Source organism: Eutrigla gurnardus, assembly GCF_963514095.1.
Source record: "Eutrigla gurnardus genome assembly, chromosome: 8".
In the NCBI taxonomy this organism is placed as follows: domain Eukaryota; kingdom Metazoa; phylum Chordata; class Actinopteri; order Perciformes; family Triglidae; genus Eutrigla; species Eutrigla gurnardus.
In genome coordinates, this window is record NC_139922.1 from 16,635,593 (window position 1) to 16,650,796 (window position 15,204).

The window sequence follows — 15,204 nt, forward strand, 5'->3', positions numbered from 1 at the left end:
CATTTACATCCAAGTTCTCCATGCTTTACAATAGTGTTAACATTTCTAAATTCAAAATGACACCCTATTGAAGCGAGGCAATACGCTTGGTTTCCAACTTGTGCCAGTTATTATAAACCAGTGGAGCTGTAAACTGTTGTGACAGCAGCAGCATACAAACTTAACTTTCTCAAAAACCAAGGGAAGCCATTGTTTGACTTGAGTATGCTAATAAGAGGCAATACATCGTTGAGTGCCCAGATGGTTTGTTTACATTGTATCCTTGATTGCTAATTCTGAGTCAAATTAAAGTAAGCAATAGCATCTGCTAAAAAATGGGCAAAAATACCGACTAAGAAAACATCCTTAACTTAAACGCAAACACTGCTATTCTTATATTTTGTAAATTACACCATCATTTCCCCTTAAGTACCGCTGTGATTCATCCAAGAGCAATGTTATAAAATCCCTAAGAAAGACAACAGAAATAACAAAAACGAAGTGAGAATATTTTCCTTAAGCTATAAACGCCACCTAAGTATGAAGTCTAAAGTAAGATTTGAGCTTGAATACACAGACGAACATGTTTTTTAGTAAAAATAAAGGAGGTACCAGTACAGTTCAGTTCCATTCTTCTGGTACAGCGTCACATGCTCTTCTTATAATTTGACTTTTTCAGGATTCAAAAGCAGACAAAAGTATTGGCTGCCCCAGTTGTGGGTTAAGACTTCAACCATGAAAAGATTTTTCATCTCTCCACTATCTCATTCTGATAAAGACTAAACTAAATTAGCATAAAAAAGACCTTTCCTCAGTTAACTGTTAGCCTCTTCTTTTCAGAAGAACGTTAAATGTAAAAACATTCAAAGAACACAGATGATATAAAAGCCTTTTCAAACGTAACACGGATCGTCTTCTCTCTTTTGTCACAGTTTATCTTCTGCACTAAATTCAAAGAACATCATCCTGTTTGTTAGAATATCTTCAACCCAGTTTCACAAAGTTTTGACCAAAAATAATGCAATGAATCTCATCTTTGTTTTAATACATTTGTTAATGTGTATAATAATCATCATTATGTTTAGCGTTTACCTTGAACTCATGTATTATGTACGTCTGATGATCATCAAACTAATCATGCTTGTGTATTTGCTTGCGTGTGTGTGTGTGTGTTTTTGTGTGACTGGTGTGTGTTTGTGCATGCTTTCCCCTACAGTGAGCCAACAGTCCGGGATGCTTTCCAACCTAGGAACCACCATCTCCTCCCCAAACTCTGAGCCAGACAATCATGCACTTTTAGATGAGAAGGAGGACTCGTACTTCTCAGAAATCCGCAACTTCATATCCAACAGTGAGATGAACCAGGCCTCCAGCTCCACGGACAAGAGGTAACACGCTCATACGGACCACATTTGTATTGTATTTTGGGGAGCACTCCAGTGATTACATTTGATCCACATGGCCTACCTTCTACTCATCATGCCAAGCTCCAACTCTTACAGCGACCTCATCTTAAACCTAAATCTAATCCTCTCAAGCAAAACGTGTCAGTGAAATGTCCTCACTCTGAAGACGTTTCTGATATCTTCTCCCTTATCAGGAGTCATGTGGTCATGTGATCATGTAGTCCTGATGGGTATGGAGGACGAACACACATTTTGTTCAAATAACAGCAGCAGTTGTGCTGCTAGTTTTGTCTTTAGTCCCTTCCTTCTCCTTACACACAATAACATACATGGTAGTACTTGGTGCACAGTGCCCTCTGGTGGCTTTAACCTGTATGGCAATAGTCACCACCAGTTAGGCGTAACAGTTTATTTTATTGCAACTATTAAATGAATAAAAAATAAAACAAACAAAGCTCTTACTGCAGCTGCATTGACACCATCCACAATGTATTAGTACCAGTGTATTTCCTCTAAAGGTCTAGTATTATATTATATATTTCAACAATACAGAAACATTCAGTTAGATTTAGTATGCATTTTTATTGCTAACTATGTATTTAGATATACTTGTTCACCGTTAAATCCTGCTTAGAATGTTTTGTAGTAGTTCATTGAAAAACAGCCAAAAAAATTTCCAGTTTTCCAATTTCTAAAGTTTAGCTAGAGCTGACTTTGTAAAGAATTGCAATTAATACCAGCTGTATGCTATTGTATTTGGTATTACCAGTAACTCTGGCAGCATTGATCGTCATGCATGTGTTTTTTCGGGGCTCTAGGCATCATGTTGTAAGTCCTGATGTACTCTCAGGGTTTAAGCTTCAGGCATGAAGAGGGTGTTGGAAAAGAAAGAGGAAATGTTTTCTCTTATAGTCAGTGGTTTGCCTCTTTCCTTGACTCCATCCACCCTTCATCTTGCTCTCATTCTTAATGTGGATTCCTTTCTGGTAGTCTCACTTTCTGTCTGTCTCTTCCTCCATCATCCACCCCTCCCTCTTGTCAACACGTATTATGGCCAGCAGACCCAGTGGCAATTTAGCTCCTCTGCCATCTGGGATCAATACTGAGTCTCATCCGCAACAAGCTGGTCTGACATTTTAATATCTGTAATTCAGACTTAGTATTATGCTTTCTGTCCACCCACCAGACAGCCCACTGTTTATTCTCCCTCTGAGTGACTGAAGTCAAACGCTGAATGGTAACACACGTTCGTGGATGACTATCTGTAATCGCTCTTAACCGCCCTTGCAACATCATTTCTCCCCTTTTTTCAGCATCATTGCCAGTCAAAATAAAAGTCCCTGGCAGCTCGCGTTCTCACGTGAAAAAACTTTGACCAGTCTCCAAGCTGGGGGGCATTGGAGATGCTGAGTCAGCACTGAGGGTGGGGATTTTCAAACAAACAAGTTAGGCGGGGGTTACATCATATAAAGTCTAACGTTATATTTCCAGCACTGCAGTGCCGAAGAACGGAGAGGTATCTGTCACTTCGGGACCGTAGTCCAGGTCATAATTAGCTGGAATGAGGACCCAGGCCATGGCTCGAGCTCTATGGTTTGGATAAAAATGCAGTTGGAGCCGGTTCCTTGTCTGGGACTGAGCTACAATGGCTGGCAGTTTGGACACTGGAGGGAACTCAAGTTGAGGTATTTATCTAGGAGATCCACTGTTGATGGAGCTCTTCCCCCATCCACCCGCTATATCCATACCCCCAGCCCGCTAACACAAACACCCAACTGACGTGTTTAGACTAAATGACAAAACCCAGGGCCCCCTATGTCAGAGCTACGCTTCTTTCTCTGTACATAGGCATGGACTTTCCCCCCGCCAACCAGCTCTGCAATTTGATTATGGTGATATTTAATCTAGATTGAAAGAGGAGAATTAACCCCCTTCCCCGAAAAGTCCCCCTACTCGCATTTACCCACCCACTGTGTGTGACCCAATCCTGTCCCTGTGCACCCCTTCCCAGAGGTAATCCTGTCCGACTTGATAAATGTCCACTGTGTGGCAAAGTTGGACGGGGTAAATTTGCCGTCCCAGAGGAAATGATATCATGAGCCATGACATCGTGGTTGAGGGTTGATGGAGGCGGGGGGGGGGGAGTCGGCGTGCTGGCTGGAAAATGTACAGATGGCAGGTCATAATGGTGGTGTGCTGATAGCCTGTTTGCAGATCAGCCGTAGTCTTCCCTCAGTCGCACAGAGTCTGTTCCACCATTACAGGGTGTAGAGGAGCTGGTCATCTCCTGCTCCGTTCCTGAGGAGCTGGACAATTAATCATGTGTCGGCCGTTTGAAAAGCGCTCCAGGCAGACTGTCAGCACCCGTGTTGTTTGTGTGGACGCTGGACTCGGACTGTGCACGCTGTCAACAGATTATTTATGTTTCGCTTTCCGTTTGTGCGTCATGTCTTGAAGATAGTCAGGAAATGGTAACAGCCACTAAGCTCTAGCCTGGACACAGACCAAACTAAAATCAGTCCTTCTCATGTTACAGCAGTATAAGTAATAGTAGTATATAGTAAATCTATATAGTATAGCAATACAAATAGCACCTAGTGGTGTCAATTTGCAATTAAGGTTTGGGTACTGACAATTTGTAAAAAGAACATTATAATAATAATAATATTAATCAATGCTGTTGAACCAGAGATATGCTCCCTTTTTCTTCCTCTATACCCTTTTTTTTATCTTGGCTGCAACACACACACACGATTCAGATTTATATGGTCTTTTGCCTCAGGGCCTCCCTGATTGGCTAGCATGCCACGCTCACATCCACTTTTTCTGGAAGCTGGCTCAAAGTTGCTTTAAGAGCCAGAAACAACTTCAGGACAGTTAATGTTTTTTGCCTTTCACAATTTTAGAAACTTTGTTTGAGTTTTTTATTTCCCCTCAAGGAACATGCAGCCCCACAGACCAGAAAAACATAACTTCTCGTGAGCTCTAAAAGGCTGTTTCTTATTCTGAAATGTGACTAATATGGGAGGAATTCAGGCAGCCGATTCAGAAACAGTTTCCAACATCACTAACACTTCCTCTCTACTTTGACCTTTGATCCCTCTGCAGATCGGATCTGGCTGAGGAGGAACGCCCACCCAGCCACAGTTTGTCCAACAAGAAGCTAGGGCTCCGGGGCCTAGACGAGGAGGAAGAGGAAGTGGAGGGCGACGATGAGGAGGAGGAGGAAGGCAGCCTGACGGAGAAGTCTCACGATGAGGCGCCAGAGTCCCCGTCTCCCGTCACAACAGGAGCGTATGAGGAGGACGAGGAGGAGGAAGAGACGGAGACGGCTCCATTAGCCATGAGCTATGAACACACTCGCAGGTACTTATTTTGTTGAACATCGGTGTTCATGGACACACAATCTAAACCACAGCTAATGTAGCCCATATGGTGAACCTATTAACAAACCTATAAACAGAAGCAGCCACGTATAACTTCTCTCATTAGAACTACTGCCAATACTAAGCATGGATTGCTATTGATTCCCTTCACGGACATCCAAACTCAAAATGAGACTGTTTCAGTTTCAGCTGCTACTCATCTCTCCTTTACCTTCTCCCAATATTACCTTTAACTGTCCTTTTATTAATCGTACCTCTCCTTTCTCTTCTCTTCATGTTTTCTTTCACCGTAACTTTGCTCCCTTCACTTTTTCTTCCCCTCTCTATTGCATTGACTCTCCATCTATCCATCTGTCTTCCCATCCATTTAACCATCCATCAACCCATCCATACTGCTCTATCTCTGCCATCCATAACTCGGTGTGCAGGTGTATAGAGGAGGGCTCTCTCTTGGACCTGGAAGGTCTGCCCAGCTTTCCCAAGAGCCTGGAGGGGTTACGTAAAGCAGCCAGTGACGAGCAACCCTTTGACGTTAAAGACATATTTAACACTTCACTAGAGTCGGAGGCATTGAAAGAAACATTGTACAGGCAGGCTAAAACCCAGGTATGTGGCTGGCTATTGGATGTCCACTAAAAGTGTGAGGAAGGACAAAATGTGTCCTGTGATAGATCCTTTCACATTTTCAGATGCTTAAGGCAGGTAACTGAACCTCTACCTAAAAGGTGCCTGTTGTCCTGCTCCCTCGTGTATTTTCCTCTCACTTAACCGACTAACATATTACCTGTGAACTGCCCTTCTCTTTTCTCTCATCTTCGGTCTTCAAATTGTCTAATGAAAAACACTTTTACTGGCTGTAGTGTCAAGAAATTAAAGGATAATTATGGTTTGATTGCATCCTGAATTGTGAAGCAAGAAACATGTTTCAATATGAGAGCTATAAATGAATCATTCATAATCTGGCTGACATTTAATAATGATGACTCTGACCGCCATAGTGGTTTACAGCATAGTTTTTCAAAGTGGGCTAATGATGACCGTCAGAAATATTTTGTTGAGACCCCACACAATATAGAATAGAATTTGAAATATAATATTATAATAAATAAAAAATATTATAGTATAGCCATGAAAAAAGTCATTAAAAAGTGATGGTATAGTATGTCATAACAGAATTTAAATGTACTAGTATGCCATAAAATAATTGTAAAAATCATGGTATAGCATGTGATACAAGTATCATTAAAAAGTCATAGTATAGTATGTCATAAAATGTAATAACAATATTATAATAGATATAAAGAAACATCAAATATTAATTTAAAAGTTTACAATGCCATAAAAACATAAGAAATAGTAATGGTATAGTATGAAAAGAAAATATTGGAAATATTAGAAAGAGTCATACAAAATAAAAAATATTATAGTATGGTATCAAAAATAAAAATATAAAGTCATAGTATAGTAATCTAAATAAATGCCAACAGTAAAAGTATGAAAAAAAATAACTAATAATTTAACATAAAACATGTCATACTGAGGCATGCCATTAGAATGTCAAACAAGTATTTACCATAAATACCATAAAAATGTCACAGTGTGTCACTAAACGTCATAGAACAGCATGTCAGAACCAGTGTCGTCATAAAAACACCAATGAAGAAATGTTCATGAACATGTTTGGAAATATGGCGTTTCCTTCAGTTGAAAGTGGCCTCTCTTCTCCTGCAGGCTTATGCAATGATGCTGTCCCTCTCAGAGAACAACCCTTTGCACGCGCCCTCCCAGAACTCTCTGGACGCTTGGCTGAGCATGGGAGGTGGACCGTCTGAGACGAGCAGCTTTCACCCGCTCAACCACATCTAGACGAGAGAGAGAGAGAGAGGAAGTGGGAGGAACATTAGTTTCACAAACGGATAGAAACGAGAGACGGAGTGGACACGAGTAGTGAGAAACATGGAGGCCAGAGAAGAATTCAATGTCACGTACATTCAAGATAGAAAGAATATGTTTGTGTGTGTGTGTGTGTGTGTGTGTGTGTGTGTGTGTGTGTGTGTGTGTGTGTGTGTGTGTGTTGAGCAGGAGACTGTCCCTTTGTGAGGCGTCTCACAAGACTCTGTCAAAAAGAAAGCACTGCTAAGCTCCTGTTGATGTGAAGGACATGATGAATGCTTCTCAACAGCATTAAACTCTGCATTACTCTGATCCTCCCCGAGTCCACAAAGCTCAGTACAGCACCACAGAGACCCGACACGAGGCTCTTGTAAAGACACTTAATGACTAGTATGTCTCTAAAGTCTGTGTACACCGCCTATTACAAGCACTACAGCATCAGCACTGCATGTCCACAAGATGGTGCTGTTTCACCAGGAACATAGTGGGCGCGTGCACTATTGTCTCTTGCCCCTCCCCCCTCCACCACCAATCACAGCGACTCATTTACTGATCTCGTTTCAGTTATAACTGCAGAATCAACAATAGCACCACACTTAATGTTACTTGAGGAAATGACAGTTCCACTTGACTGTTGATTTTTGAATGATTACATGGAGATTGATGTTCAATGTTCAAGTGTGCACAGCAACTGGTGATTTGATGAGCTATCTGGGACACTAGCCATTATGATTGGTTACCCAATTTGATCATGCTGAAAATGAATTTAAATCATGCTCAAAAATGAGGAAAGTCTTTCTCTGCTTGTTTATTTCTCATCGTCATTTGTTAATTTTATTTTCTTTCTCTCCTTTTAGATACCACAGTATTGTTTTGTTGTAGGCACCACAGTGCTAAATTGTTAATATAATTATTTTAGAGAAGGACCAAAATTGTATGATATTGTCATATGATGTACAAAATAACCTAGTTGTTCATAGCAAGAGTGGTATGTGCCAAATAACCCATAGAAAATGTTTTGTTCTCTGACAATCATTTCATTTCCAAGGGGCTTGCATTTGCTGTCATAGTTTTTTTTTTCTTCTTCTTCTTATTACGCTCTTATATATTTGATTTCAGAAATATGTGTGTATGTATTTATTTTTGGTTGTTTTGTCATGACTGGAGGAGTGAAAATGAAGACATAATTTCGTCCCTCTTTTCTTGATACAGAAGGAATGAACGCCGATCAGAACGCGAGGGAGATTCTGAATCTCTGGTTTTGATGCATTAGTGTGCCAAAATGGAAAGAACCCATGAAATTAATTGTTTTATTTATAGTGAAAGATAGCTGTAGTTAGCTCTAGATCCTATTTGGCAATGTATCATCCCGCAGTGTTTAGGGTTTTTTTTTCTTGTCTCATTTCAACCATTTTTACCCAGTATGCTGAATGTGTCTTTTTCAAATTGGTTCAAGTATTATGGGGTGTAGATTTGGAAATCTTTCATTATGAATGTCAGAAAAGGGCATTATGTTGTCACATTATTGAATCTGACTAATTTTTACCACATCAAGCTCCCCTTTCCCTCTGTTTTTCCATTTGATACATGTAGTGTAAACAATTAATATTCTTTTCAAAATTGGATGTCCTGTATTAAATAATCCAAACATTTAAAACACTCAAGTCTGCATGAATGACTGTAGTGACATAATCGCCAGTCATGCAAGAACAAAGGCAACGAGTCATGAAACCTAAAAAAAACACTTGATTATGGGTTAACTTATTTATTCCCTGTTCTTCTCCTGAGATCATACTAAAAACTCATTCCATGTGGTTGACAAGGTAGCTGTGCCATCGAGGGCATAAGTCGTGTACTGTAGATAACTGTAGATAGCTGCAGGAGCAGGGGGGGTGAGCATTGTTGAGAATCGTTGCCTTGGTCCTCCCGGCATACTGGGACTCAGAACTAGGCCTGATGCTGTATTTTCAAACTAGTACTTAAATCATGTTGGGTCCAAGCCATAAATTGATCAGGCTTAGGTCTCTGGAACATATAACACAGATAGATTCTGAGACTAGTTTCACTTTCAGTACATGAGCAACTTGAGTTCAACATGGAGAGATAAGAAAAATCTGAAACAGAAGCACTGTAATTTTTAGTCGTGACAGCAGGTGGTAGTGTGATGCTGATGAGGACTGCTGCATCATCTCATTTTTTTCTAAAGACACAAGTCTTTTTGTATAATTCTACTGAATGAGATTTCATTCATGGTAAACTCATTGTTTTCCCAAGTCGTGGTTATAAAATGTAAAGGCTTGGGTTGCTAAGTTTTTAGGTTGACTATATGTAGTAATTCATGTCATGGACTACTGTAATAAGTACGCGCTGTGTAAAGCAAAGGAATTGAAGGCATTGAAGTATTCCATTTTGCCAACTTCAGAAAGTATTCTGGCAGATGGTCGCTGAAATATGTTTCAGCATAATAGAACATGGTTGCTGTTTTCCCCCCACTGTTACAGAAGAAAGTAAAAATATACATATTGTTTCTTTTTAACTGTATAGTATTTTAAAGATTGAAAAACAATGGTGCATTCGTCTGAAGAAAAAAAAGTAATTGAAAAATATGGGTTTAAATGGATGGTGCTTGTTTTGTTTGGATCTGAGTTGTATATCGCCTCCGTTATGTTTATTGAAAACAAACAAACAAAAAAAAACATATTGTGCATGACGTGTTTAGCAGTCATAATGATGTCCATTTGTGAAATGTGTATCAAATCAAAAAATGAGAAAAAAAAATGAATGAAAAAAAATAATAAATCCGTAGATGCACTTATTGTAAATGTGGTTAGTTTGGTAGGTTTGACTTCAAGTTCTTGACTGCCTTACAGATATTTGGGCAGGTGGCTCTGGAGAAGACATAATGAAAACAATAAAGGATTGTAGAATAATATTGAACAATTCTGAAAATTGCAGTTCTTTTGATGCTTGTGATTATTGAAGATGTACTTTAGAGAAATTTCATTGAAAAGATATGACTCTGATGTTAATTCTGTAGAATAGCAATGTATACCAAATGTAATCTTTCCAATGCTATGAAGAATTTATACATGAAATTGATATGCAATAAAACCTGTGTGCTTTTTAAATGAGATCGCCACTTTGTATTTGTGAGCTGTTAGCATCTGTCATCAATGCTTGCGCTAAATTTAACGATTTTAGTGGACAACCCAGAAGTTTAACGTGGAAGTGAGATGGAAGAGGTATTTTGTTTGATGTGTTTACATTTTCTTTGCAGGCCTCAATCATGTGCGTAATGCTGGAGTTGGATCTCAGTCATCAAAACTTTGAGAACCCATGGTAATGTATATCACAAAGAATTTCATAATAATCAATAGTTATGACAATAAAACATTTTAAATAAATCACATGATGGTATGTTAAAGAAAAGTAATAAAAAGTCATCGAGGCTTATTTAAAAAACAGTCATAAATAATCATAGTTTTTTGAAAAAAAGTAATACTTTTTGGCTGGAGGAGCCCCCTGTCCAAGAGATTTTCAACTCACACCTCCAGTGGAGTTTTTCTGGCATCCCTGTGGAGGTTGGGGGCATCGAACCCTGAGTGGGCGATGTTCAAAGCCTCCATTTCCGAAGCTGTGGCGGTGAGCTGTGGGCTAAAGGTCTTAGGTGCCTCAAGGGGCGGTAACCCTCGAACACTGTGGGGGACACCGGTGGTCAGGGAAGCCGTCCGACTAAAGAAGGAGTTATTCCGGGATATGTTAAATATGTTATCTCGGAAGACTCCGGAGGCGGGTGCAAGATACCGACAGGCCCAAAGGGCTGCACTCTCTGCCGTGAGGGAGGCAAAGCAGCAGGTGTGGGAGGAGTTCGGAGTAGCCATGGAGAAGGACTTTTGGTCGGCACCAAGGTGCTTCTGGAAAACCATCCGGCACCTCAGAAGGGGGAAATGGGGAACCATCCAAGCTGCATAAGGATGGGACACTGTTGACCTTGAAATGACTTTTTATGACTGTAAAAAGTATGACTTTTTTCTAGATTTTGACAAAAATGTATGATTTTTTCAAAGATTTTTGACAAGTATGACTTTTTTCAAAAAAACTAACCAAAGGTATTACTTTTTTAAAAATATGTTGACAAAAAGTGTGACTTATTTAAAAAAAATGTCAACAAATTCATAAAATGTCAAAATCTGATTAGAAGGTCATACAAATCCATGGTTTCAATGACTGTTCAAATTTGAGTGTAGTAACCCTAACCCCCAACCCTAACTCCTAACCCTAACCCCTACACCTAAACCTAAACGTTAACCCAACCACAACCCTAACCCTAGATCTAACCAACCAACCTGAACCCTAAACCTGAACCACACTTTTTGATACAAAATGTATAATATCTTCACGCAGACCACCTATATAACCACCTGATCAGACGATTTTCTGCCAGAGAGGCTCTTGACCTTTTTTTTTCAAACTGATGAAGAAGGGATTGAAGTTGAACCGGAAATAGAGCAGGATGTCTCAGAAATAGAAGACAACATCGATCCTGATTTTGACCCAGACCATTGTGAGACCGACCAGTCAACAGATGGTGAGGAAGAGGCACCTGAGGAAGAGGCACCTGAGATGACATTCCAGTCCAAGGATGGCAACTTGCTCTGGTATTCATCCACCCAGGACAGAGGAGGCAGAGCAAGAGTTTAGGATATTGTTAGGATGACGCCAGGGCCAACATGGAACGCAACATCTCATGTGGATGACATCAAGTCCAGCTTCCAACTCTTTTTACCAGAGTCCATTATGGAAATTATACTGGAGATGACAAACCTGGAGGGGAGGCGTGTGTTTGCAGACACATTGAAAGCATTGAACCAGGTAGACCTCCAAGCCTACATGGGTCTTAGCAGGAGTATATCGGTCCAACAATGAGGCTACAAAAAGTCTGTGGGATGCGGAGTCAGGGAGGCCTATATTCTGGTCAACTATGTCCCTGCAACAGTTTGTCCACTCACAACAAGTTATCCGATTTGATGACCTCACAACCTTTCTGACCTTGCCTACGTTTGCAAGGCGCATTCTGACCTGATGATTACCACGTAATCTCGCTGTCCGTGTCTATATCACGGAACCTCACTGTCCGTCTATATCACAGAACCTCGCTGTCCGTGTCTATATCACGGAACCTCGCTGTCCGTGTCAATATCACGGAACCTCGCTGTCCGTCTATATCACGGAACCTCGCTGTCCGTGTCTATATCACGGAACCTCGCTGTCCGTGTCTATATCACGGAACCTCGCTGTCCGTGTCTATATCACGGAACCTCGCTGTCCGTGTCTATATCACGGAACCTCACTGTCCGTCTATATCACAGAACCTCGCTGTCCGTGTCTATATCACGGAACCTCGCTGTCCGTGTCAATATCACGGAACCTCGCTGTCCGTCTATATCACGGAACCTCGCTGTCCGTGTCTATATCACGGAACCTCGCTGTCCGTGTCTATATCACGGAACCTCGCTGTCCGTCTATATCACGGAACCTCGCTGTCCGTGTCAATATCACGGAACCTCGCTGTCCGTGTCAATATATAACTATATTTTTGCCAAATATGGTCCTTTCCTCTAACTGCCCAAAATATGTGTGTATATAGTGTACTTCTTATTTGCCATTTATTTATTACATTTTTTTAATTTAGATTTTTTTTACTTCTGCCACCACCAGATGAAAAGGCTGGGGCAAAGAAATCATATCTTGAATTAGCGAAGCCCAACTCCAAGCCTAACCCACTAACCCTAACCCTAATTTGAGACTTTAGCCCTAATTAATTATGATTTAATTTTCATTAAATTTTTTCAAGTTTGATTTTTTTTACTTCTGCCACCACTGAATGAATAGGCTGGGGCAAAGAAATCATATCCTGAATTAGCGAACCCTAACTCCAGGCCTAATCCACTAACACTAAACCTAAACCCTTACCTAAACCCCAACCCCAAAGTAAAAATTTTCAGAAAAAGTCATATTTTTTGTCAAAAGGAATGAAGGAATTACTATAACTAAACAAGAAGGACGGCACATGTGTGAGATCTAACATTTACTCAGAAACATTGATATTTAATATGGAACATAAAACACTTCAGTATCAGAGAAATGGACTCTATTAAACACCTGTTTTATTCACCAACCAATTATTTTGCTCATTGAAATTATTTGAACTTAAACAAGTAAATAAATTATTCGACAATTACAATCCACCACAGTTTTCTAGAGATGTCTTTTGAGACACGTCGGATAGAGGATTACATTCAAATACATGAACACAAATTGATCCAAAATGTCCTGCAGAATGTCACTGACAAAAGCCTGGCCGGTAAGAAGAAGCCTGCAGCAAGCGAAGAGTGTGTACTGCTGCATTGCCTCTCGTTGAAGAGCCGAAAGGGTATGTAGACACCGCTTGGGAGGGGAGGTGCCACGAAGGAGGTCAATGTTGCTGTCGCATGCATGATTAAGAGGCAGGTATGTGGCCTGGGCATTATTGAACAGCTCCTTGAGGTCCAGGCAACAGGAGGGAACACCAGAGAGCTCAGGGAATTCCTCAGACCAAGACACCACTGAAGAGTTAGGTGACAGGCAGGTTCATGTACATCTGGCTGGCACCTTATTACATTCACAGTATCATGTCCCAAAACACCCACTCCCTTATACAAACATTGACTGGGAAGTGGGAAAGCCTCTGTCCACTTTGAAAAATAGACACTGACAACTCGAGTGTCCTTATTTGTTTTTGCTGGAGCCAATAATAATATCAAGTCCCACCTGTATAAAAAGGCATAAAGATGTAGAAGATTGCTGCAAAGCTCATCAACAATGTAAGACATAAAAATACACATTCCTTGACCCACACCTAAATTATCCCAGATAATAGAAAGGTTTCTTGATTTTGATGTTCCACACCGTAGGGTCATTGATCTGTGCCTGAGATGACTCCTTTATCTCCTTGTTCTGACCAAACTGTTACCACGCCCATCTCATCAAATACGGAGGCTTGGTCAGTGCCCTGTGAGCCAACACAGGTTTGCAGATTACCTTGAATTACAGAGTCATGATTTCTAGAAAGAGGCTGTTGAGTTGTTCAAATGTACTTTTTGAGCACCACGAGCCGAATTCCATAAAGTCCCATTCTATCTAAGAGAAGGCAGTTATCTCAACAGCTGATAACTACAAAATACACAACTTACACCAAAACAATCTAGATTGCACAACAGGTAAGATGGGAAATGTGTATTTTTGATTTTGGGGTGAAGTGTCCCTTTAAAGCAATTGCAATATTTGCTGAACGTGTGGGAAACTAAAACCATGTATTATTTGTGTAGATAATGGTTTATTCTTATGCGCCACACGAGAAACCACACTGTCTCACCTACAGCGTTAATTTCATTACCTGCCACTTCTCTTACTTCATAAAATCATCATGTGTCGACAGTAGAATTAAGATAATGAGCAACTATTAAGATTAAATACTTTATTGCCATACAACTCTGTACAAGTTGCTAGGGATTTGTTTCAGTGTGCTCATGACCGTATATAACAAAGACCCACACAAAAGACATATAAAACATAGAACATCATTTCATCCTTGCAGTATCCTTCCAAGGATCCCACTTAGATACAACATATAGGCAGATAAATGAAAAAGGGACATCCCCACTGTTCTGTCCTCAGAATTACATTTATATTCTTTATGCAAATGATTTAATAATTTACATGTTACATGCAGTAGTCGTGATGTCAGTCACTCCGTGAATCTTCTCTTCCATTCTCACGCTCACGAAAGCAATGGCTTTTCGCTCTTGGTATATCACCATATGAAAGGAAATAAAGGGAGCAAGACGCTCGGATCCAGTGTTATACCTGTGTTTGGCTTGCTGTTAAACTGCAATAACGTACCAGAAGTGCCTAACGTGCAGGGAGAACAGTACACCCACACATTAGACATATAGCCCACTTACACCTGGTTGACAGGCCATGCTAAGTGCTGTATGTTTGATTAAAGTGACAGGTGCTTATAGGTGCAAGTGATGTGCAAATTGGCATAGAGCAAGTCATGTGCAAATCTGCATAAGGTCAAATAAATAAGTACATAGTTAAGAAAACTCACAGTATATAAAAACAGAGTAGAAATTTGTGCGTATTATACTAAAAATACAGGGCCACTGGGGGAGTCTGCATTCCTGATAGACTGGTGTAGGGATGTATTATTGGATAATGATTCGGTTTTAAAGCTTAAATCCAATAAAAACCCTGGAGCAGGTTGAGGCTGTGGGATTTAATATGAATATGTCATAATCACATAATAATATGCGTAGAAACAAATTGACACTTCAGATGATTGAGTCGTAGATTTGATCATTATGAAGTGTGTTCAGCCACTCTGAACACCTGTTTCGACAATAATTAGCTCGGATTAAAAACAAGATGTCCCTTTAAGAGGAAGGAGATTAAAGGGGAGGGGGAGTGAAGCAAGAGGACACTACTTCCTCGTAGCC

General features: G+C 40.3%; 1 protein-coding gene across 11 annotated transcripts in view; it reads left to right on the top strand.

The window, feature by feature from the left end:
- prdm16 (PR domain containing 16) overlaps positions 1-9,792 on the top strand; it is a 166,607-nt gene extending 156,815 nt beyond the window's left edge. For 10 of the 11 annotated variants that reach the window (XM_084016443.1, XM_084016447.1, XM_084016449.1 and 7 more), the window contains 3 exons: positions 1,196-1,367; positions 4,494-4,751; positions 6,503-6,660. In XM_084016443.1, the coding sequence (XP_083872569.1) occupies positions 1,196-1,367; positions 4,494-4,751; positions 6,503-6,515 (443 nt within the window). In that variant the 3' untranslated portion in view covers positions 6,516-6,660. Of the gene's footprint in view, positions 1-1,195; positions 1,368-4,493; positions 4,752-5,199; positions 5,378-6,502 lie in introns of all 11 variants that reach the window. The other variant, XM_084016445.1, reaches the window with a different exon arrangement.
- The last annotated feature ends 5,412 nt before the right edge of the window (positions 9,793-15,204 follow it).